The sequence below is a fragment of the Arvicola amphibius genome, chromosome 4 (assembly GCF_903992535.2).
Source record: "Arvicola amphibius chromosome 4, mArvAmp1.2, whole genome shotgun sequence".
Classification (NCBI taxonomy): domain Eukaryota; kingdom Metazoa; phylum Chordata; class Mammalia; order Rodentia; family Cricetidae; genus Arvicola; species Arvicola amphibius.
The window spans coordinates 73,803,542-73,827,597 of NC_052050.1; the positions used below are offsets into that span (position 1 = coordinate 73,803,542).

The 24,056-nt window shown below is 42.9% G+C and overlaps 1 protein-coding gene across 1 annotated transcript; it reads left to right on the forward strand.

The window, feature by feature from the left end:
- The first annotated feature begins 200 nt into the window (after nt 1-200).
- LOC119811512 (hepatitis A virus cellular receptor 1 homolog) lies at nt 201-23,515 on the forward strand. The gene is made up of 5 exons (XM_038325437.1): nt 201-246; nt 2,824-3,159; nt 18,366-18,415; nt 20,877-20,985; nt 23,475-23,515. The coding sequence occupies exons 1-5, from the start codon at nt 201-203 to the stop codon at nt 23,513-23,515; spliced, it is 582 nt and encodes a 193-aa protein (XP_038181365.1).
- The last annotated feature ends 541 nt before the right edge of the window (nt 23,516-24,056 follow it).

A 24,056-nucleotide genomic window follows, 5' to 3' on the forward strand; every position in this document is an offset into this window, starting at 1 on the left:
AAGTTTTCATCTTATTTGTGCCGAGACCAGAAGAGAAACTGATGGTTGTATGGGGGAAGGACCGGGAAACAGTGGCTGCTTGGGAGGACAGGGGACCCTAGCAGGGAGGTCAATGTGATTCGTACATTCAGGATTCTCAGAGACAGTGTGTGAGTGACAGTCGAGCAGAGTATCTTCTCATTGTCCTCAGGTCGATCAGGATGCATCCTCAAGCCCTCGTTTCAGGCCTCTTACTCCTCCTCGCAGGTAAGTGAGAGGTGAGCTGGGGGATGCTTAGGAGGATGGAGGTTTGGATGAATCATTCCCTGGGCTCTGTATTACAAATCACGTAGTCAACAAAGAACTGGAATGAAGTCGTAGCTCCAAGAAATTTAAGCTACATAAATTTCAAAATTTATGGCTAAAAAAATAAGATTCACAAGACCATCAAGTAAGGGATGAACATGTGTACATTGATGTTATATTCAAGTAAGGCAGAGCACATGCACACTCATGTCGTATTCAAAGTCTGAGGTCTGAAGAAAGGGCATGAAGGGGCACCAAATCGTCACTTGGCCTAAAACCTTAAAAAACACTCATTTTACAATTATTTATTTAAAAATACTAATGGAAAAAATCTATGATATAGGGGTATATAGTGAATTGAATATTAATTCTTTTGAAGAAAGGTCTAAGGTAGCCTAAAAGCATACACACACGATAGACAACTGATGACCTCAATGTTTCCCAAAAGCTAGGATTATAGGCGTGAGCCCCTGTACCTGCTATATATTGCAAATTTCACAGTCTAACATCTAAGAAGTGGGATTGTGGCAGGGCAGTAGTGGTGCATGCCTTTAATCCCAGCACTCGGGAGGCAGAGGCAGACAGGTGAGTTCAAGGCCAGCCTGGTATACAAGAGCTAGTTCCAGGACAGGCTTCAAAACTACAGAGAAATTGTGTCTCAAAAAGAAAAAGAAGAAGAAAAAGGAGAAGGAGGAGGAGGAGGAGGAAGAGGAGGAGGGGAGGAGGAGGAGGAGGAGGAGGAGGAAGGTGAGGAGGAGGAGGGGAGGAGGAGGAGGAGGAGGAGGAGGAGGAGGAGAAGAAGAGGAGGAGGAGGAAGAGGAGGAGGAGGAGGAAATGGGATTGTGGAAGGCCATTAATTCTTATCAGACATTTTTATACTTTTTATTATGATAGTATGTATTATTCTTGTGATCCTAAAAAAGTATTAGGCAAAATGAAGTAATTAGTGTCCCAGTGAGAAATACACACCTATTACACACTCATTTTATAGAACAAGGAACATGCTTTCTCAGACCATGTCCCAAACTCATGACCTACAACTGAATACAGCTGACTACTTAGTGAATCTCACAGTCCACTGTTTCATGCTGTTTGCTTCTCTGTTTGCTCCTGTGCTGGGATCCAACCCAGGGGCTGGCATGAGTGAGGTGAGCATGGTCCCCTGAGCTGCATCTTCAGCCCGCAGAGCTCCCTGACTTGGAAACAATTGGTAATAGGGATTTCAAGCCGTGATCTCAACAGATTCATATTAAAATTATTACTTTAGGTTTGAAAGTTGCATGGTTTAGTTTTTGAGTTAATATTCTGAGTTTGTGGTCTCACTTTATAATTGAGTGTTATTCAATTCCTGGAATGGTACCAACATATAAGCAGAGACTCTTGTTCAGTTTTTTTTGTTTGTTTTTTTAATTTTTAAAGGACTGATCGTAAAGCCTCAGTCCGCCAGATGGTATTACAAGACCCATTCTGAGCTTGCCCTGGTGGTGCACATCTTTAATCCCAGCACTGGGGAGGTAGAGGCAGGCAGATCGCCATGAATTCAGGCAGCCAGCTCTATTACAGAGTTCTAAAAACTGAGGCTAGCCAAGGTTACATAGAGAGAGACTGTGTCTCAAAAAGGCAGTGAAAACCATATGAGCAAACCAAAGCCATTCTGAAAACTGGTGTTGAAGTTCGTAAAGTTCTGCCTTTGAAGCAGTGATGCTGTAAACAAAACCTGGGCTTTGATCTTTGTAACGGAGAGGTGCATAAAGAGTTAGTGATTTCATTTTCAATAGCATTCAGGGAACTTACTGTGGTTTGAGACTGAGTCGCATAAGCCCAGGTTGGTCTTGAACTCACTAGTTTCCTGATTTCATCTTCAAAATCTAACTAGTCAGGCATAGCCTCGGAGAGAACAGTTTTAAAATTTTAAGAATTAACATTTTTGTCAATAGTGCATGCTTGTAGTCTCAGGAGTCTGAGACAGGAGGATAGAGACTATGAGGTAGCCTGGGCTACAGAGAAACACCCTGTCTAAAACCAAGCTAACAGGTCAGGCATGGTGGTACATGCCTTTAATCCTGACAGTCAGAAGGCAGAGTTAGCTGGATCTGTGTGGGTTTCAGGCTAGTCTAGTCTACATAGACAGTTCTAGGCCTGTGAGAGCTCTCTCAGAACCTAGTGAGCTCTGTTTCAAAAAGAAAAATGAATAAAAGATAGAATGAAAGGAAGGAGAGAAAGAAAGGGAAATAAATAAATACAAAAAATTAAAAAGATACAGTGTGACTATAATACAGTGCAGTAAATGGCTTTTCCCACACACATGCTGAAGAATAAGCTAACAGAGAACTGTTTATAGTGAAAATGTTAAGCTATGAAAACTCTACAGACAAACATGTAAAGGAAGGCTGGGACTGGAAGTAGAACAATTACCTCCCATGCCCCAGGTTTAGCCACAGTTGAGCCAAAAAGAAAACAGGGACCGAAATGAAGGAGTAGAATCCATTGTAGGAAACTGTTGAGTGCTCATTCTCCAATTTCACCTTCTTATCACAGCGGCTGTGGATTCTTTCCCAGAAGTGCGTGGAGTGGTGGGCCACTCCGTGACACTGCCATGTACTTATCCAGTGTCTGATGGGATCTCCTCCATGTGTTGGGGCCGAGGGAAATGTGGGGATACATGCGGACAAACACTCATCTGGACGGACGGACACAGAGTCTACTATCGGACAGACCGTCGCTACCAGCTGAAGGGGCAGCTTCTTCAAGGAGATGTGTCCTTGACCATAGAGAATGCTACTGGGAGGGACAGTGGGCTCTACTGCTGTCGAGTGGAGATGAAGAGATGGAATGCCGTACAGAGACTGACGGCCTCACTGCAAGTTCAGCCGGGTGAGTGTGCCTTGCTGCTTTATTTATGTCCTATAAGGGAACTTGCCAGGGAACCGAGTCTTCTGTTTACTAGAGATTTGTTCTTTTTACTAGAACAAGGAAATGTAGGTTCTTATAGCCATGCTTGAGATTAAACACTTGCTTTTTATTATTTTTTGATGACATAATCTCACGTATCTCAGGCTGTACTTTGATGGCCCTGCCCTCCTGACTTTCCAGCCTATAGCACTCTAGTACCTGATAATTCAGTTGTTATTTATTTGTAAGAGCTAAGATCAGCCTAATGCAAGAGCATGAGCTAAGTCAGGATCCAGGTCCTAACTGCCCTTGGAACCATTTTGTTAGTTCTGGAAACTGCATCTGCTCTCCATCCCGAAACTCAGCGGGGAGCTTTACCTAAGCTGAGTGACCTGAACGAAAGGCTGTCCTCTGCCTCAAGTCAATGTCTTACGACATTAAGTCACCTGTCCTCTACACTGTAAAAGCCCAGCAGCTCTGACCTGAAAAGCAGGCCACGCAGGGAGCTGCTGTACTGATGAGCTGGCTTCCACAAGGGTCAGCTGACCCTGCTGAGCATGGACCACACGCATAGGAGGACAAGAGTTCCACTTCAGGTCTGTCCTGCCTTGGGCTTTAAAAGAGTCCTCACATCTTGTCACAAAATCATCCTTTTGTACAAGGACATGGCCACAAGAGAAAGTGTTTCTCTTCCAGTGCCTGTCCAGTGGTGACCAGTGGGAAGTTCATGAAAGCCCCAGTTCTTAAATCATCACAGTTTTCTCTGTGATGCGCCATCATTTTCAGAGCAATAGCAGAGCCACAAGGATGCAGCTTCTTCTGCTGATATCCCCTAATCTCCTCCTATGCTAAGGACTCACACTGACAATTGACAGCAATTCTAGCTTGTCTCTATTTTTAAATTCCAGCTCATCATTCAGTTTGTCCCTTGCTTCTTATTGATCTGTTTGTTTTTGACGCAAAATCTCACTGTGTGGTGTGGACAGTCAAGATCTCTCAAGTAGACCAGACTATCCTTGAATTCACAGATCCAACTGCCTCTGTCTTTTGACGGATGGGCTCAAAAGCCTGTTTCACAGTGCCCAGCCGCTTGAAATTATTGACAGTTGGCTGGTATCGAGCACAGAAACCATTTCACAGGTCAGTGTTGACAAGTCCTCTGTCTGGCTAGTTAAGGGGTTCAAAAGCGACTCCGTTTCATCCTTAACCACGACTTCTTATGATTTCCTGTTTATTTTAACATACCGAGCTTCCTCTTCCCATGCCTTAGGACCCTCATCAGCTCCTTCAGATGTTCCCATCTACCTGGGAGGAAAATTGCCCCAGAACAAGAAAAGCAAAGCTCCCAAACTGGTGGCTTCTTTCCTGGTTGTTCTCATAGTGGTCTTATGACTAGAATGTTCCCATGCTTACATTTCTCTGTAAGAGATTCATTCTGTCCAGGGAAGGTTTGCATTGTGCTTAAATCTCTGCCCACACAGTAGTCTCAATCACAATCTAATAGTTTAAATTCAATAATGTGAACAGTTTGAATCAAATAGTGTGAATAGTTTGAATCCAATAGTGTGAACAGTTTGATTCAGAGAGTGTGAACAATTTGAATAGAATAGTGTGAACAGCTTGAATCAGATAGTGTGAACAGTTTAAATTGAATACTGTGAACAGTTTGAATCAAATAGTGTGAACAGTTTTGTTCTAACACAGCCATACCCATTCCTTGCTATGTTATCAGCAGTGATTTTCAGTGATTGACATGAACGCATGCTCCTGAACACCTATGTTTTGGTTCCTGAGTCCAGGACACGTAACTATTTGGCCTTCTGCAGGAAAGAGGCTTGAGGACCAGTGAAATGGCTCAGTGGGTGTCTTAGTTATGGTTTCTATTGCTGAGACACCATGACCATGGCAACTCTTATAACGGAAAAACTTTTAGTTGGGTTGGCTACACATTCAGAGGTTCAGTCCATTATCCTCACGGTGCGACACAGTGGCCTGCAGACAGGCATGGTGCTGGAGAAGGAGCTGAGAGTCCTACATCTTGACCCACAGGCAACAGGAAGTGAACAGTCTCACAATCTCACTGGGTGTAGTTTGATCACAGGAGATCTGAAAGCCTGCCTCCATATTAACACACTTCCTCCAGCAAGACCATACCTACTCCAACAAAGAAACACCTCCTAATAGTACCACTCCTTTTGGGGACATTTTCTTTCAAACCACAACAGTGGGTAAAAGTGCCTATGGCCAAGCTCGATTACTTGAATTCAATTATTGCAGCCTACACGGGAGAAGGTGAGAACCAACCCTCTCAAGCTGTTGTCTGACCTTAACACGTTGGCCATGGAAAATTACACACAAACACACACACACACACACACACACACACACACACACGCGCGCGCGTGCGCGCGAGAGAGAGCGAGAGAGAGAGAGAGAGAGAGAGAGAGAGAGAGAGAGAGAGAGAGAGAGAGAGAAAGAGAGAGATAAAACAACAGAAACAAATGAAGAAATACAATTTTTAAATTTTAACAGTGGGCTGGACTCCACTTCTACTAGCTTCCTGCATATAACAGGTGAACTCATTTCTTTTCCTTCTTTGGAGGTAAAACCTGGCTCGATTCAAATGCCATCACATCTACTGCAGAGAAGAGTTTTCAAAGGAGTTGTTCCCAGTTCCCAGGGTTTATTTTGTAGTCAGCAGAGTTAGCATCACTAAGAGCTGCTTGTGTGGAAGGTATTCAGCTGACATAAGCACTGTGTGCTCCTTCTGGACTTGGTCATGGGCTCTTTCCTCCAGGCACCGTTTCCCCTCAACTCCAGCCTTGGCATTCTGTGCACTCCCTGAGCATCAGTGAGCTGCTTGGATTCCTGCAGCACTTCTGATTCTTTTCCTGATTTGTGAATTGCAGGTTAAAACTGCTTTGTCCCAATATGAGGTCTGCAGTGCTTCAATATCTAAAACCTCTTGGGCATGGCCTTGATAATATACTAGCTAAAATTCAATGCCGTGAATGTATTTTATTTACTTTATTTATTATTTATTTATTTTAATAATAAAAAAAGCGGTTTTTACAAAGCACTTTATTTTTTTTTCTTTCTTTTTTTCCCATGGTTTATTTTTTCATATTTAAAAATTTCCATCTCATCCCTCCTCCCCCCCCTCCCTCCCCCTCCTCTCCCTCCCTCCCCTCCCCTCCCCTCCACCCATACCTCCCCTCCCTCCTTCTCAAGGCCAAGGAGCCATCAGGGTTCCCACTCTATGCTAAGACCAATGTCCTCCCAACTCCCCCAGGTCCAGGAAGGTGATCGACCAAGCTGAGAAGGCTCCCACAGAGCCCGTCCATGCAGAAGAATCAGAGCCCAGAGCCATTGTCCTTTGCTTCTCAGTCAGCCCCCGCTGTTGGCCACATTCAGAGAGACGGGTTTGGTCGCATGATCCATCAGTCCCATTCCAACTGGAGTTGGTGATCTCCCATTAGTTCTGTCCCACCGTCTCCATGAGTGAACGCACCCCTCTCGTTCCTGACTTTCTCCCTCAAGTTCTCGCTCCTTCTGCTCCTCATCAGGACCTTGGGAGCTCAGTCCAGTGCGCCAATGTGGGGCTCAGTCACCTTCCCCATCTGTCGCCAGCTGGAGGTTCCCTCACGGTCCTGACTTTCTTTCTCATGTTCTCTCTCCTTCTGCTCCTCATCAGGACCTTGGGAGCTCAGTCCGGTGCTCCAATGTGGGGCTCTGTCATTTTCTTCATCTATCGTCAGGTGGAGGTTCTATGGTGATATGCAAGAAATTCATCAGTATGGCTATAGGAACTGGCCTTTTCAGGCTCCCTCTCCTCAGCTGCCCAAGGAACTAACTGGGGGCATCCCTGGAAACCTGGGAACCCCTCTAGGGTCAAGTCTCTTGAAACCCTCAGGTAGCTCCTTAAATTAAGATATATGCTTCCCTGCTCCCATATCCACCTTCCTATATCCCAAGCACCCCATTCCTCCGAGCTCCCCCGTTCTCCCCTTCACACTTTTCTCTCCCCATCTTCCCTTGGCCCAGTCTTGCCCAACCCTCAAGTTCCCAATTTTGCTGGCGATCGTGTCTACTTCCAATATCCAGGAGGATTACTATATCTTTTTTTGGGAGTTCACTTCTTTTTTGTTTTTTCCTCTCTATGGTTTATTTTTTTTATATTTAAAAATTTCCATCCTTCCCTCCTCCTCCCCCCTCCCTCCCCTCCTTCTCCCCTTCCCTCCCCCCCTCCACCCTACCTCCCCTCCCTCCCTCTCAAGGCCAAGGAGCCATCAGGGTTCCCCACTCTATGCTAAGACCAATGTCCTCCCAACTCCCCCCAGGTCCAGGAAGGTGATCGACCCAAGCTGAGAAGGCTCCCACAGAGCCCGTCCATGCAGAAGAATCAGAGCCCAGAGCCATTGTCCTTTGCTCTCAGTCAGCCCCCGCTGTTGGCCACATTCAGAGAGACGGGTTTGGTCGCATGATCCATCAGTCCCATTCCAACTGGAGTTGGTGATCTCCCATTAGTTCTATCCCACCGTCTCCATGAGTGAACGCACCCCTCTCGTTCCTGACTTTCTCCCTCAAGTTTCGCTCCTTCTGCTCCTCATCAGGACCTTGGGAGCTCAGTCCAGTGCTCCAATGTGGGGCTCAGTCACCTTCCCATCTGTCGCCAGCTGGAGGCTCACGGTCCTGACTTTCTTTCTCATGTTCTTCTCCTTCTGCTCTCATCAGGACCTGGGTGCTCAGTCCGGTGCTCCAATGTGGGGCTCTGTCATTTTCTTCCTCTATCGTCAGGTGGAGGTTCTCACTCAGAATAGTGTTTTTCTATTTCCATCCATTTGCCTGCAAAATTCAAGATGTCATTGTTTTTTACCGCTGAGTAGTATTCTAGCATGTATATATTCCACAGTTTCTTCATCCATTCTTCCACTGAAGGGCATCTAGGTTGTTTCCAGGATCTGGCTATTACAAGTAATGCTGCTATGAAGATAGATGAGCATATGCTTTTGTTGTATGATTGGGCATCTCTTGGGTAGATTCCCAAGAGTGGAATTGCTGGGTCCTGGGGTAGGTTGATCCCGAATTTCCTGAGAAACCGCCACACTGCTTTCCAAAGTGGTTGCACAAGTTTGCATTCCCACCAGCAATGGATGAGTGTACCCCTTACCCCACAACCTCTCCAGCAAAGGTTATTATTGGTGTTTTGGATTTCAGCCAATCTGACAGGTGTAAGATGATATCTCAAAGTTGTTTTGATTTGCATTTCCCTGATAGCTAGGGAGGTTGAGCATGACCTTAAGTGTCTTTTGGCCATTCGAACTTCTTCTGTTGAGAATTCTCTGTTCAATTCAGCACCCCATTTTTTAATTGGGTTAATTGGCATTTTGCCATCTAGTCTCTTGAGTTCCTTATATATTTTAGAGATCAGACCTTTGTCAGTTGCAGGGTTGGTGAAGATCTTTTCCCAGTCAGTAGGCTGCCTTTGTGTCTTAGTGACAATGTCCTTTGCTTTACAGAAGCTGCTCAACTTCAGGAGGTCCCATTTATTCAATGTTGCCCTTAAAGTCTGTGCAGCTGGGGTTATGCGTAGGAAACGGTTCCCTGTGCCCATTTGTTGTAGAGTACTTCCCACTTTCTCCTCTATCAAGCTCAATGTGTTCAAATTAATATTGAGGTCTTTAATCCATTTGGACTTGAGTTTTGTGCATGGTGATAGATATGGATCTACTTTCATTCTTCTACAGGGTGACATCCAGTTATGCCAGCACCATTTGTTGAAGATGCCCTCTTTCTTCCATTGTGTACTTTTGGCTCCTTTATCAAAAATCAGGTGTTCATAGGTTTGTGGTTTAAGATCCGGGTCTTCTATACGATTCCATTGGTCAACTCTCTGTTTTTATGCCAATACCAAGCTGTTTCAATACTGTAGCTTTGTAATAGAGTTTGAAGTCAGGGATGGTAATGCCTCCAGAAGAACCTTTATTGTATAAGATTTTTTGGCTATCCTGGGTTTCTTGTTTTTCCATATAAAGTTGATTATTGTCCTCTCAATCTCTGTGAAGAATTTTAATGGGACCTTGATTGGGATTGCATTGAATCTATAGATTGCTTTTGGAAGAATTGCCATTTTTACTATGTTTATCCTTCCAATCCACGAGCAGGGGAGATCCTTCCATTTTCTGGTATCCTCTTCAATTTCTTTCTTCAAAGACTTAAAGTTCTTGTCAAATAAATCCTTCACTTCCTTGGTTAGAGATACTCCCAGATATCTTATGCTATTTGTGGCTATTGTGAAAGGTGATACTTCTCTGATTTCCCTCTCTGCTTCCTTATCCTTTGTGTATAAAAGGGCGACTGATTTTTTGGAGTTGATCTTGTTACCTGCCACATTACTGAAGGAGTTTATCAGCTGTAGGAGTTCTTTGGTGGAGTTTTTGGGGTCGCTTATGTATACTATCATATCATCTGCAAATAATGAAAGTTTAACTTCTTCCTTTCCAAATTGAATCCCCTTGATTCCCTTATGTTGTCTTATTGCTATTGCTAGAACTTCAAGCACTATATTGAAGAGATAAGGAGAGAGTGGACAGCCTTGTCGTGTTCCTGAATTTAGTGGGATAGCCTTGAGTTTCTCTCCATTTAATTTGATGTTAGCTGTCGGCTTGCTGTAAATAGCTTTTATTATATTTAGGAATGACCCTTGTATCCCTAATCTCTCCAAGACCTTTATCATAAAAGGGTGCTGAATTTTGTCAAATGCTTTTTCAGCATCTAATGAGATGACCATATGGTTTTTTTCCTTCAGTTTATTTATATGATGGATTACATTGATAGATTTTCATATGTTGAACCAGCCCTGCATCTCTGGGATGAAGCCTACTTGATCGTAATGGATAATTTTTCTAATGTGTTCTTGGATTCGGTTTGCCAGTATTTTATTGAGAATTTTTGCATCAATGTTCATGAGTGAGATTGGCCTGTAATTCTCTTTCTTGGTTGAGTCTTTGTGTGGTTTAGGTATCAGGGTAACTGTAGCTTCATAGAAGGAATTTGGCAGTGACTCTTGCGTTTCTATATTATGAAATACCTTAACGAGTATAGGTATTAGGTCTTCTTGGAAGTTCTGGTAGAATTCCGCATTGAAACCATCTGGTCCTGGGCTCTTTTTGGTAGGGAGGTTTCTGATAACAGTTTCTAATTCTTCGCGACTTACAGGACGATTTAGAGCATTTACCTGGTCCTGGTTTAACTTTGGTATATGGTATTTATCTAAAAAACTGTCCATTTCTTTTACATTTTCCAATTTTGTGGCATACAGGCTTTTGTAGTAAGATCTAATGATTCTCTGAATTTCCTCTGTGTCTGTGGTTATGTCCCCCTTTTCATTTCTGATCTTATTAATTGCGTGTTCTCCCTCTCCTGTTTGATTAGTTTGGCTAAGGGTTTGTCAATCTTGTTGATTTTCTCCAAGAACCAGCTTCTTGTTTCATTGATTCTTTGGATTGTTTTTTGTGTTTCTATTTTGTTGATTTCTGCCCTCAATTTGATTATTTCCAGTCTTCTACTTCTCCTAGGTGAGTCTGCTTCTTTTTTTTCCAGAGCTTTCAGGTGTGCTGTTAAGTCACCAATGAGCGCTTTCTCCGTTTTCTTTAAGTGGGCACTTAGTGCTATGAACTTTCCTCTTAGCACTGCTTTCATTGTGTCCCATAGGTTTGAGTATGTTGTGTCTTTGTTTTCATTAAATTCAAGAAAGACTTTAATTTCTTTCTTTATTTCTTCCTTGACCCAGGTGTGGGTCAGTAGTTGACTGTTCAGTTTCCATGAGTTTGTGGGCTTTCTGGGGGTAGCATTGTTGTTGAATTCTAATTTTAGTCCATGGTGATCCGATAAGACACAGGTGGTTACTAATATTTTTTGTAACTGTGGAAGTTTGCTTTGTTACCAAGTATATGGTCAATTTTCGAAAAGGTTCCATGAGCCGCAGAGAAGAAGGTATATTCTTTCCTATTTGGGTGGAATGTTCTATAGATGTCTGTTAAGTCCATTTGGTTCATTACCTCCATTAAGTCTTTCAATTCTCTGTTAGGTTTCTGTCTGATTGATCTGTCCATTGGTGAGAGAGGAGTGTTGAAGTCTCCAACTATTAGTGTGTGTGGTTTGATGGCTGCCTTGAGTTCTAGAAGTGTTTCTTTTACATAAGTGGGAGCTTTTATATTAGGGGCATAGATATTCAGGATTGAGACTTCATTCTGATGGATTTTTCCTGTTATGAGTATAAAGTGTCCCTTTCCATCTCTTCTGATTGATTTTAGTTTGAAGTCAACTTTGTTGGAAATTAGTATGGCCACACCCGCTTGTTTCTTAGGGCCATTTGCTTGATAAACCTTTTCCCAACCCTTTACTCTGAGTAGGTGTCTGTCTTTGTGGTTGAGGTGTGTTTCTTGTAAACAGCAAAATGTTGGATTCTGTTTTCGTATCCAGTCTCTTAGCCTGTGCCTTTTTATAGGTGAATTGAGTCCATTGATATTAAGTGATATTAATGACCAGTGGTTGTTAACTTCAGTCATTTTTAGTAGTAGAGTTTGTGTGTTTCCCTTCTTCTAGTTGTGCTGGTGAAGGGTCGCTAGATGTCTGAGTTATTGTGGGCGTTGTTGGACTCCTTGGTTTGTGATTTTCCTTCTATTACTTTCTGCAATGCTGGATTTGTGGCTGCGTATTGTTTAAATCTGTTTTTGTCCTGGAATATCTTGTTTTCTCCATCAATGGTGAATGCAAGCTTTGCTGGGTATAATAGTCTAGGCTTGCATCCATGTTCCCTTAGTGTCTGTAGCACATCTATCCAAGCTCTTCTGGCTTTCATGGTTTCCATTGAGAAATCAGGTGTAATTCTGATAGGTTTCCCTTTATATGTTACTTGACCTTTTTCCTTTGCAGCTCTTAATATCTGTTCTTTATTCTGTATGTTTGTTGTTTTGATTATTATACGGCGTGGGGATGCTTTCTTTTGATCCAGTCTATTTGGTGTTCTGTAGGCTTCTTGTACCTTCATAGGAACCTCCTTCTTTAGGTTGGGGAAGTTTTCTTCTATAATTTTGTTGAATATGTTTTCTGGGCCTTTGAGTTGTAATTCTTCTCCTTCTTCTACCCCAATTATTCTTAGGTTTGGTCTTTTCATGGTGTCCCAGATTTCCTGAATGTTTTGTGTTAAGAATTTGTTAGATTTGTTTAATTCTTTAATCTGTGAGTTTATTTCCTCTATAGTATCTTCAGAGTCCGAGATTCTTTCTTCCATCTCTTGTATTCGGTTGGAAATACTTGTCTCTGAAGTTTCTGTTCGTTTACTCAGAGTTTCCATTTCCAGTCGTCCCTCAGATTATGTTTTCTTCAGTACCTCCATTTCATTTATCAGGTCTTGTACTGTTTCCCTTACCTGTTTGATTGCTTTTTCTTGTTTTTCTTGTTTTTCTTGGGTATCTTTGAGCGATTTATTTATTTCGTCTACCTTTTTGTTTGTCATCTCCATTTCTTTATGGCAGTTTTTTACCTCCTGTTTAAGGTCCTCTATTATTTTCATAAAGTACTGTTTAAGGTCGGTTTCTTCTATATCTTCTGTGGTAGGGTCTTCAATTCTTGTTGTTTCGGGATGTCTGGCTTGTGGTGATGTCATATTGCCTCTCATGTTGTTGGAGGAGCTCCTGCATTGGCGCCTGCCCATCTCTTCCTTCAAAAGGAGCCCGGAGGCGTTTGGTGTCCTAGACCAATCTTTGCTGTGACTGAAACTGGTTGGATCTCCCCAGTGCCAGAGGAGGACCTATTCCTTGCGTCATAATCTGAAGAAGCCCGCACTCCCTTGCAGGAATCCTCAGACCTGCCTGGAGGCCAGAGACTGACCCCTTTGGGTGGATGGCCTTAGAACAGGAGCAGGACACCTGAGAACACTAAGGAAAACTTGGGAGACACAGGGACCGGAGAACCGACACAAGCCTGCAGAGGGATGTGGGGGTAGGGGGGTCTGTGCTCCTCTTCCAGGGCAGGTTGCCCCAGGGTCCGCATTCACTCACCAGTTCAGATGGAATGTCAAGGGCACAGGAATCAGGGAGTTCCAGCAGCCCAGGTCGCAGCCCAGACAAAAGGGCCAAGGTGGGGGCAGACGGGATGGAATACCACACAGCGAACCTGGTAAGCACAATCTGAAGGAGCCCGCACCCCTCAGCAGGAATCCTCAGACCTCCTGGAGGCCAGAGACTGACCCCTTTGGGTGGATGGCCTTAGAACTGGAGCAGGACACCCCAAAGAATGATGGATCCTCTGGCAGACTGTCAGGTCCCCTTGCCTTGATGTATTTATACATAGAATTATCAATAGTTTATAAACCTCCCTATAAGCTATGCATATAAAGTATATGCAATGAATGCTACATCTATCCATATTTAGACTTGAGCCCCATATGTGAGCTATATGTAAACTTACATATTACAAAATTTTCAGAATTAGCCAAATTCTGAAACTCCTCATACCAATTTTTTTTAAAAGAAATAGTCAACCTGTTTCTCTTAGCTTGGAAGAATCTGGAGATGATTGTGTCTATTCCCTATACAAATATGCACATAATTTAGTGTTGGGCCTTGCATGGGACCTCTTGTGGGCCAACTAGCCTAGTTAGCCTTAGGGTACAGCGCTGTGTGCCTCTCCTCTCTAGACTAGAACATGTTCAGAGTGCAGTCTGTGGGTGAAGTAAATCACCATTGAGAGGAACACACTCAGTCCCAGTTCCCAATACCCTCTCATTGTCACAGAGATGCTGCGAGAGATGTGAGGATCTGACCTATCACTTAGAACAGGTTTCAGTAGAGATGTGGGCCCCGTTCTCATCTCCAGGTTGTCGGTGCAGCTGCCTCCTATTGATGAGCTGTCTCCACAGCCTCACCCTGCTGCATCCTAGGTGCTCAATGACAAAGAACAGAAGTTCAGGAGAGGAGCCTCTGCCTGGAGACATCCTCTCCCTGATATGCTAGTGAGGGGGTGTATCTAAAGCTCTTCTTTCTTCTTGCTTGGCTGACCTTTGCTTTTATATTGATTTCTAAATTCAGGAGTCCCAACAAGTTCTTCAAGAAGAGTTACAATTACAAGTAGATTAAAATCTATCAACAGACCCAGGATTGCTCCAAGGAAAACCAGAACTACACGCAGGAAACTCATCACTAGTCCAAGGAAAAAAGCAACAACTAAAAAACCCACAGTTACCACAAGGAGACCCTCAACTACCACAAAACCCACAACCACTACAAAAAGACCCTCAACTACCACAAAACCCACAACTACCACAAAACCCACAACTACTTCAAAAAGACCCTCAACTACCACAAAACCCACAACCACTACAAAAAGACCCTCAACTACCACAAAACCCACAACTACCACAAAACCCACAACTACTACAAAAAGACCCTCAACTACCATAAAACCCACAACCACTACAAAAAGACCCTCAACTACCACAAAACCCACAACTACCACAAAACCCACAACTACTACAAAAAGACCCTCAACTACCATAAAACCCACAACCACTACAAAAAGACCCTCAACTACCACAAAACCCACAACCACTACAAAAAGACCCTCAACTACCACAAAACCCACAACCACTACAAAAAGACCCTCAACTACCACAAAACCCACAACTACTACAAAAAGACCCTCAACTACTACAAAACCCAAAACTGATACAAGGAGACCCTCAACCACCACAAAACCCACAACTGATACAAGGAGACCCTCAACCACCACAAAACCCACAACTGATACAAGGAGACCCTCAACCACCACAAAACCCACAACTGATACAAGGAGACCCTCAACCACCACAAAACCCACAACTGATACAAGGAGACCCTCAACTACCACAAAACCCACAACTGATACAAGGAGACCCTCAACTACCACAAAACCTACAACTGATACAAGGAGAACCTCAACTACCACAAAACCCACAACTGATACAAGGGGACCCACAAATGCTCCAAAATCAACCAGACTCTCTACTTCTACACTTCCACGATCAACAGACATGCAGACTTCGAAACCAGGTAAAAAAATTATGTGTTTCAGCAATCAGAGGCCTTCCCATGGGGTTCTGTAGGACACACAGACAACAAGGCAGTCGTAAATATGATCCAGGTGAAGGAGTATTAGCTGGGTTCTAAAGAATGCCTTCACTATGTCCATGGTTCTCCAGTCTTTGTATGTGCACCACCTGTTCTATATCAATTTGAACATGGAGGACACCCATCTCTCTATATGAGATTTTCCAGGGATTCAGTACCAGCCAGATTTAGGTGAATCATTGATCTAGGATAGCTGTGAGGATGTTAGGAATCTGGGATAGTAGGGCATGACTTTCTGATGAAAAAGTAAAGAAAGAATGACTGAGAACTAGTGTGTGGGTAGGCAGACTCGAACCCTTTTCAAATATTCTGAAATTGTGCCATCCAGCTAAGGCCATAGTGCAGGGAAGCTGACATTCAGTGTTTCCTGATCACCAGGCAGCATGCTACATACTTCATGATGCAATGTTTAATTCTCAGGTACTTGTGTCCTGTGTAGCTGTGATCTGTTCCTATTTCATAGTGACAGCAACTGGCAGAGTCAGAAAGTTCTTGGGGAAGTAATGGAGACAGAAAGTGGCTCAGATTCTCTCTATGTTCACTTGAGTTGAAAGCTGGTTTCTGACTTGGGGTCAGAACTCCAGCCACAGGCTCTGAGATTTATGTTTGGAAGATCTGGTCTGTATTCAGATCCTCACTGAAGAAGACTCCATTAGTCTCTCTTTTTAGGGACAGTTAATGCTTTCTATAGTTTTCCTTCAAGAATCTTTCAATTTATTTGTAAAACAGGAAAATGCAAAAAGATGTTTTTTATACTAATGATTTACATATTGAATTAAAAGTCCTTAGGGTTTGGACATGTTCAAGCTTGGGCTGGAGAGATGGCTTCATAGCTAAAAGCAAGTATTGCTGCTGAGGAGATCCTGAGTGAGTTGGTTTCAGGCATCCATGTTGAGCAGCTCACAAATGCCTGTAGTTCCACTTCCAGGGAATCTGAGGTCTCTGGTCTCCATAAGTATTTGCACTTAAAAGCAAAAATGTATACACAGATTACATACGCATATACACAAAATTTAATATAAAATGTTATGCATATGCTATGTGTGACTCCCTATAGTTTAACTTCAGATACATACATTATGAATTTAAACTTAATTTTAACAGTTTGTTAGAGAAGGGAAAAACTTCATATCCAAAGACAAGATTAGGTCCAATTCTTCTATATCCAGCACTGAGAAGATAATAGCTCTTTGAGATACTTAAAGCTTCCTAAAGCATGTCCATCCCCTGAGGTAGGGCTGAATTCTGACGAGCAGCCGAAGGGTCAAAGATTTTTGTTTGGTTTGTTTTGCTAGATCAATCTAATGGGAAGTATTGATTTCCTTGCCTCCCATTGGCCTGTGGGTACACTTAAAACAGAGGACTCTGAAGTACTGGGCTACAAGCCGAATTTGCAGAGGGCCCTAGGTTTTAGATTGGGATTTTAGAACATAAGCATTTGTGAGAGAACCCATTTTTCTCTGGGCCACTGTAAACACTGGAGAATTGTGAGGATCTCTCGGGACTGAGAGAACTTTTCAAGACTTAGTTTCTGCCTGCATCAGGGGATGGGCTCATGGGCTGAGTTTGGAGAACAAGTATAAGTTCCTGACTTCATGGAAAACAAGAGATTTAGAATAGCAGTGACAGCTGACATGATCATGTGACCAGCTGGAGTGATATTAGTTGAATTTTATTTTGTTGAGCTAGGATCTCAACTTGGCTGGCATGGAACTCATGATGTAGACCAAGTTTGTCTAAGTCACAGAGGTCTTCCTACCTCTGCTTCTAGTGATGAAAGGTGTTTGCCACCATGCCTGTCGGTGTTGAATTTAGTTTATCTTGTTTTATATTTGAGTCACTTTCTCTTATACCTGGAAGATTGTGCTTAAGATATGAGGTCACACACAGATTCTAGACAGTAGATGGTGCCTAAACCTAGTCATTGCCTTTGGCTCCTTGGGAGTGTGCCCCTGATGAGTAAAAAAGGGTGAGAATCAGGAGGCCATGGCCAACCAAGTGTACTCATGCTTGGCAGTGCCAGCTTTGGCAGTAACTGGGAGTCCCATAGACCTGCAGCTGTACCACTCACTGTCTGGGAATTGTCCGTGCGTGTGTGTGTGTGTGTGTGTGTGTGTGTGTGTGTGTGTGAGAGAGAGAGAGAGAGAGAGAAGAAAGAATATTCTTTTTAAAAATTTTATCAATTTTTATTGAGCTCTACATTTTTCTCTGCTCCCCTCCCTTCCTCTCCCCTCCCTTTCTGCCCTCTCCCAAGGTCCCCATGCTCCCAATGTACTCAAGAGATCTTGTCTTCTTCTACTTCCCATGTAGATTAGATATATGTAAGTCTCACTTAGGGGCCTCATTGTTGTCTAAGGTTTCTGGAATTGTGATTTGTAGGCTGGTTTTCTTTGCTTTATGTTTAGAAACCACTTATGAGTGAGTACATGTGATAATTGTCTTTCTGAGTCTGGGTTACCTCACTGGAAATGATGTTTTCTAGCTCCATCCATTTGCCTGCAAAATTCAAGATGTCGTTAATTTTTCTGCTGTGTAGTACTCCATTGTGTAAATGTACCACATTTTCCTTATTCATTCTTTAATTGAGGGGATTTAGGTTGTTTCCAGGGTCTGAATATGACAAACAATGCTGCTTTGAACATAGTTGAGCATATATCTTTGTGGCATGATTGAGCATCCTTTGGTTTTACTTCGTATTGAGGAAGGTTGTTTTCTAATTTTCTGAGAAATAGACACAGTGACATCCAAGGGGGATATACTAGTTTGCATTCCAACCAGCAACGCAGGAGAGTTCCTGGAGAGAATATTCTATGAAGCCAGAACAGAAAGGTTAAGATATATAACTTCCTACATAAATTTAACAAAATACTGGTATTTAGTCTGATGCTCTGCCTGCCTATAGTTTTTGGTCATGTGATTTAACTTTTAATCCACCATAGAAGTTGGTATGAACATGTGTAGTGTCTATAATTAAAGTATAGCATTATTCTAATGACAATTTTCATTCTTTTTGAACAGCTTACACTGAAACTGTGACATCTCCACACCGCCCTTGGAATAAACACACTGTAAGCAAATCCCTCCCTGTGTTAACAACCAGATTCTCTTCTATCTTCCTGGAATCATGTTGAATTTAAAGAATTTGTAAATCAATTTAGTTCACAGTCTTCTGTCTCAAAAAAAAGAAGAAGAAATAGAAGAAGAGAAAAAGAGCCAAGCATAGTTGTCTATTCCTTTATCATAGGATTCAGGAAGCTGACACAGGAGGTATCAAGTTTGTGGATAGCCTAGATTACCAGATCATCTTGAGTTCTATAGTGAGACTGTGTCTTTAAAATCCTACAAACACGAAAACAGTACTAAATGTATGTTAATAATTCCATTGTGAAGTGAGTAATTTGACTATAAGAGGGTGTTAAATTTATTTTGATGTTCAAGTTTGTTAGAAATGCCCAGTAAATGATATTTTACAAGGTAAGGACACGGAAAGAGATTGAATGATTTCCTATGGGCAAAAGCTAGGTTAGAATAAAAAGAATGAGCTAACTAGACAAGAATAAATTAACATATCATATTTGTGTACCCTACTGCAATATCAGAAGCCATCACACCATGTTGAAAATATTGCTAATTGAGCAGACTTGTGCTGTGTTTAGCACAACCTTGCATGGTGTAGTTGTACCTGAGCTCGGTTACCTGCAGAAGAGTCATACTTACCAGCAGGAAGAAATACTTTAGAATTAAACTCAAAATAATAATAGCAAATCTGGACTCTGAAGCTGTCAATCTGGCTCACGGTGCATTGAGAACAGTGCACAGAAACACACCTTTGTGTGCTTGTGTCTAGGTTTTTAGTTTGTTTGTTTATGAGACAGGGTCTCCAGGAGACCTGTGGAATTGAGAATGATTATGAACCCCGGGACCTCTTGTCTCTGATTCTAAAGTCCTGGGATTACAGGTGTGGACCCCAATGCCTAGCAGCAGCAGCATACATCCTGAAACTCTAGATCAACTTTCTGAACTCTATCTCATGAAGAGATTGAAAATAACATATTGGAGGATGTTTGAGAAAGGATAGCCTTTACTGCCATTCATGATAAGGGAAATTTTATGAAGTGAATGTTCACATGGGCATGGTAGACCCACTTGTGAACCAAGCACTCGAAATATGTAGGCAGGAGGATCAGAAGTTCATCATATTAGCTACATAGAGAGCTCCAGGCCAGCCTAGGGTACATGAGACACTGTCTCAAAACCAACAGACATTACTTTATATCCACACAGTGTTTGTCAAGTATCTGAGAATCCCTTGCCTGAAAACCCACTGAACATGCTGTTTGAGGACATAGAGGCAGCACTCACAGGGTTTAACTAACTTGTTCATGCTCTCCCTGACTATGCAGAGGGGCTGGGCTTGTGACTCCAGAGGCGAGGCTCACACATGGGCAGAGAACTGGTCTCTGATCTCACTTTCCTTGTAGTTAAACCATCCATGGGTGCTGTTTAGGGTTAGTAGATTAGTGTTAAGCTATTAGAGTGGCCTCACCTACTGCTCAGCTGCCTCCTGCTTATTCCAGTGTGTGCTGATCCCTGATGATCTGCACCAGGGCACTAGGGAGACTCTGCATTTCTGTCTGATCACATGGTGGTAAACAGTCTGCACCCAGAAGCAGCTTCTTCTGAATGGTTTAAAAAGATGTAGATCTTGCCAGGCTTGTGGGCCCATGTCTTTAATCCCAGCCGTCAGGGGGACAGAAGCATATTTATCTCTGCATTAGAGGCAGCCTGGTCTAGAGAGAGAGAGAGGAGAGAGAGAGAGAGACAGAGACAGAGAGACAGAGAGAGACAGAGACACAGAGAGAGACAGAGACAGAGAGAGAGACAGAGACAGAGAGAGAGACAGAGACAGAGAGAGAGAGTTTGGCTGTGGCTAAAAAGTGAGAATTGAGACACAGTCTCAAAAAAAAATAGAATCCAGACTTTTACAAGACAATTAGGATCTGTGAGGAAAGACCAGGCTCAGTAGCTGAGCACAGGATGGGAACATCAGAACATCAAATTAGACAGAAGCCATTTGTTTTTCTAATAGAGGAATAATCTATTGAATATTAGTGCAGATATAATCACTCACAAGATATGCAACCATGTTGTCACCTCAAACCACATAGAAAACATTTTCATCCTTCTCCTAGACACTTTGAAGTTTGTGTTTTCTAGAGTTGAACAACTTAGTACCAGCTCAGGTTGTTTGGTTTACTTGTGTGTTCTAGTCTATTTTATTTAAATGCATGATCTCTCTATGTGGTCCTGGCGGTCCCAGAACTGCTATGTGGACCAGACTGTCTTGGAACTCTCAGATAATCTTCTGCCTCTGCCTCTCAAGTGCTGGGAATCAAGGAGCACACTCCCACATACTTGCCTATTCTAGATTAGCCACAGAAAATGGAGGGAAACAATCTAGGTTGAGGTCTAGGGTGTGTTTTCTGCTCCTCTCATTTGATATCTCTTCAATGATTGATGTTTCCTCAGGAAGTGGTACCCACACCACACCCCATCATGATCCCCACTAAGGGCCTCTACATTGGAATCTCCGTGTCTGTTGGGCTGTTGCTTCTCACGGGCATCCTGATGATCTTAAGTGAGTAGCTTTATCAAGGTCTCATTGTTAGGGATGGGAATGGATTTCCCTGGGAAATGGTCACACAAGCCAAGGTATTTTGGCAGAGCAAAATCTTTATACCTGGAACGTAGTACAAAGTCTCTTTAAATCCACTGAGCTAATAGCCGGGTGGCGCATGCCTTTAATCCCAGCACTCAGGAGGCAGAGGCAGGCAGATCTCTGTGAGTTCGAGGCCAGTCTGGTCTACAAGAGCTAGTTCCAGGACAGGCTCCAAAGCTACCTGTCTCGAAAAACTAAAAAAAAAAAAAAATCTACTGAGCTAAGTGGGGTCCTGCTGAGCCTTTAACTCTAAAGTAAAGAGGTTCTGTTCCTGATTCTGAGTGCTCAGAGCTCGGCCTCACAGTCTAGGAGAAGTGTCGTATAAAGCAGAGCAGCGACTAGGGAGAATGGTGTCTGCGCACAGAATTTAATGGTAGGAAAATGTTTGCTCCCCAGCTCTTCTTCCCAAATGGTGTCTTCCCACATTTCTTTCAAGATGGCACTTCCTCTGTCTTCTTTAGCCCTCTGGTAGAAGACAGTGCATTTCATGTCTGTTTTCCAGACCAAGGATCTAGAGCAAGGCTTCTCAGCCACTCTGACTGTCTTCAATGAACTTCACATGCCATGGGGTTCACATTTCGCATAATTTCTCTGTGTTCCCCAATGCAGGATACATATTCCAGTCCCTTCTGGATCCCAGGGATGTGTTAGGACATACTGTGCATTGAGATTCTGTCTAACACTTGGGACATGCTCAGTGAACACTGTTACAGTACGCCATTAGGATTCCTGTTTCATGTAGCTTGTAAAGCTTAAATACTGGTGGCTCCTTTCCTAAGTACCATTGTTTGTTTGATTTGTGTCCTTTGGAGTTTTTGAGACAGGATCTCGTACATCCCAGGCTGGCTTTGAACTTACAGTGTAGCTGAGGCCAGTGTTGACCTTTTCCTCCTCCTGCCACCACCATCCATGTTGTGTCCTTACAAGCATATGTTTTATGCTTCAATTGTTGGCCACCTCGAGAGAAAAATGAAACTCAAGTTTTCCATAAATAAATTTAATGTGGGGCTGGAAAGATGGTTTGGCACTTATGAGCATGTACTGTACTTACAGAGGATGTGAGTCCCATCCCAGCTCCGGGGTGGGTGACTCACAACTGCCGGTAACCACAGCTCCATCTGATATCTCCAGTTCTGCAGGTTGCTGGACTCTAATGTACATGCTTACAGAGAGACAGACACACAATCATACACACATAGAGGCACACAAACACACAGAGTCACTCACACACAAATCAAGAGAGAGAGAGAGAGAGAGAGAGAGAGAGAGAGAGAGAGAGAGAGAGAGAGAGATCTTTAAAGAAAAAGAAATCGAAGACTATGGAACAATGGTTTGCTGCACAGGCTGAGATCTGGATGGATGGCAAAGACCATTACAAGACCTATTGCATATTCTCTCCTAGCCTGGGGACCTGGCTTTGTCCCCATGTGGATATTTATGAGCATTCTGGAACACATATTTAATAGAAGAAGCACATGAAACATTGGGAAGGAAAACTACATGACTGGTGTGAAAACAGAGTTCCCAGACCTCACGGCCCTTTCCTGCTGAGTCTGTGGGAGTACAAGCAGTGTTCTTGTCTGGGTAGTCCACTCCCCATGTAAGGCCCTCAGCTATCAACTGTCCCAAAGACCACACTGACCTGTTTCACATGGCTGGACAGGAAATGGGAAACAACAATATGGCTGTCAGATTTCAGAATGATTCCCACTAATATTTGGAACGCAGTTATTCATAATATTCATAATTTTTAAGCTGATCCTGGAGGTGTGTACCTATAATCTGATACAGAAGGATCACAGGTCATGGCTAGCTTGGCCTAAAATAGTAAGATAATGTCTAAAAGGGGGAATATAAATCGTGCAAAATACTGCAAATATGTTCACTTCCTTAGCCCAGAGTTGTTTATTCTCCCCCAAGGGAAGGTGGCTACTGGGAGTCTAAAGGTCTTGGACAGGAAGTGGAGGGTGAGGAATAAGGGGTGCACACTGCCTGAATTACATATGGCAGGAGCCAAAGCCAGAATAGTGCTCCTTTAGTGACAGTTTTTAAAGGGTCTTTCATGGAAGAGACCATTAATAGGGCCTTGTGTCTCAGGTTGCCTAGAGGTTCCACTTTTAGCTTGTTCTCCAGCAGCAAATTTACTAAACTAGACTTCATTTTTTTTTCTCAGCGAAAGCCCATTTCCTAGTGCCCTTCTAGTACATTAGGAATGCTGTGTGCGGGAGTGTGCCAATCCGTGATGAAGAGAAGGTACTTCCTGCAGGACAGGAAGGACCCTCCCAATGTCACAAGGGAACAGTTCAATTCAAAATCAGAAATGATAGCCTTGCTTAGAAGAAAAGATCATGAATGTTACTGATGACATGTTCAATTCACCTCTTCCTAACTGCCCCCCTCCATTTCAGAGTGCAGACACACGAGAAAGAAGAGGAAGCCAGAGGTGTAAGTTGTCACGCTCTGTCGATTGCTTTAGAATGTGCAGTCTTGGAGATTCCTTATGTTCCTATCTTTGTTTTTCTTTTCTCCTCTCCTTTCTCCTTCTCCTCATCTTTTTTGATATTTACTTTTTTTAAAAATTAAAGTGTTTTTCATATTACATTATTTTGGCCACATTCCCTTCTACCCACCAACTCCTCTTGGATCTCACCACTTCCTACCCGCCCTACAGTATGTTCTCTCTTTCCTTCAGCAAAAGGAAAAGAAAACATATAAAGCCCATAATACATAAATGAAGATCCAAACAAAACAAAAAGACTGTTTTCTGTCAGTTGTCACATTAGCTCATCTGAGCTTTCTGACCCTAAGTTGTTCCCATACATTTACGTGTGACACTGACCCAAGCAAAGAAAAGCTTTGTCCCCATCTTCTTTGTAAATGATGGCACAGGAGCTCTGATGTGGCTGACCGGTTCTAAGTTTCAGCAGTAGAGATGGCCAGTGTTCAAATGCCCAAACTCCACTCTGCCAAAACACCACCCATGAGTTAAA

What these genes read in the sequence shown, in the direction of transcription:
- LOC119811512 (XM_038325437.1), top strand. Translation starts at nt 201, where the DNA reads ATGCATCCTCAAGCCCTCGTTTCAGGCCTCTTACTCCTCCTCGCAG. An exon ending in CCTCTTACTCCTCCTCGCAG is followed by an intron (nt 247 to 2,823) that starts GTAAGTGAGAGG and finishes TTCTTATCACAG; the next exon opens with CGGCTGTGGATTCTTTCCCA. An exon ending in CTCACTGCAAGTTCAGCCGG is followed by an intron (nt 3,160 to 18,365) that starts GTGAGTGTGCCT and finishes CTTTTTGAACAG; the next exon opens with CTTACACTGAAACTGTGACA.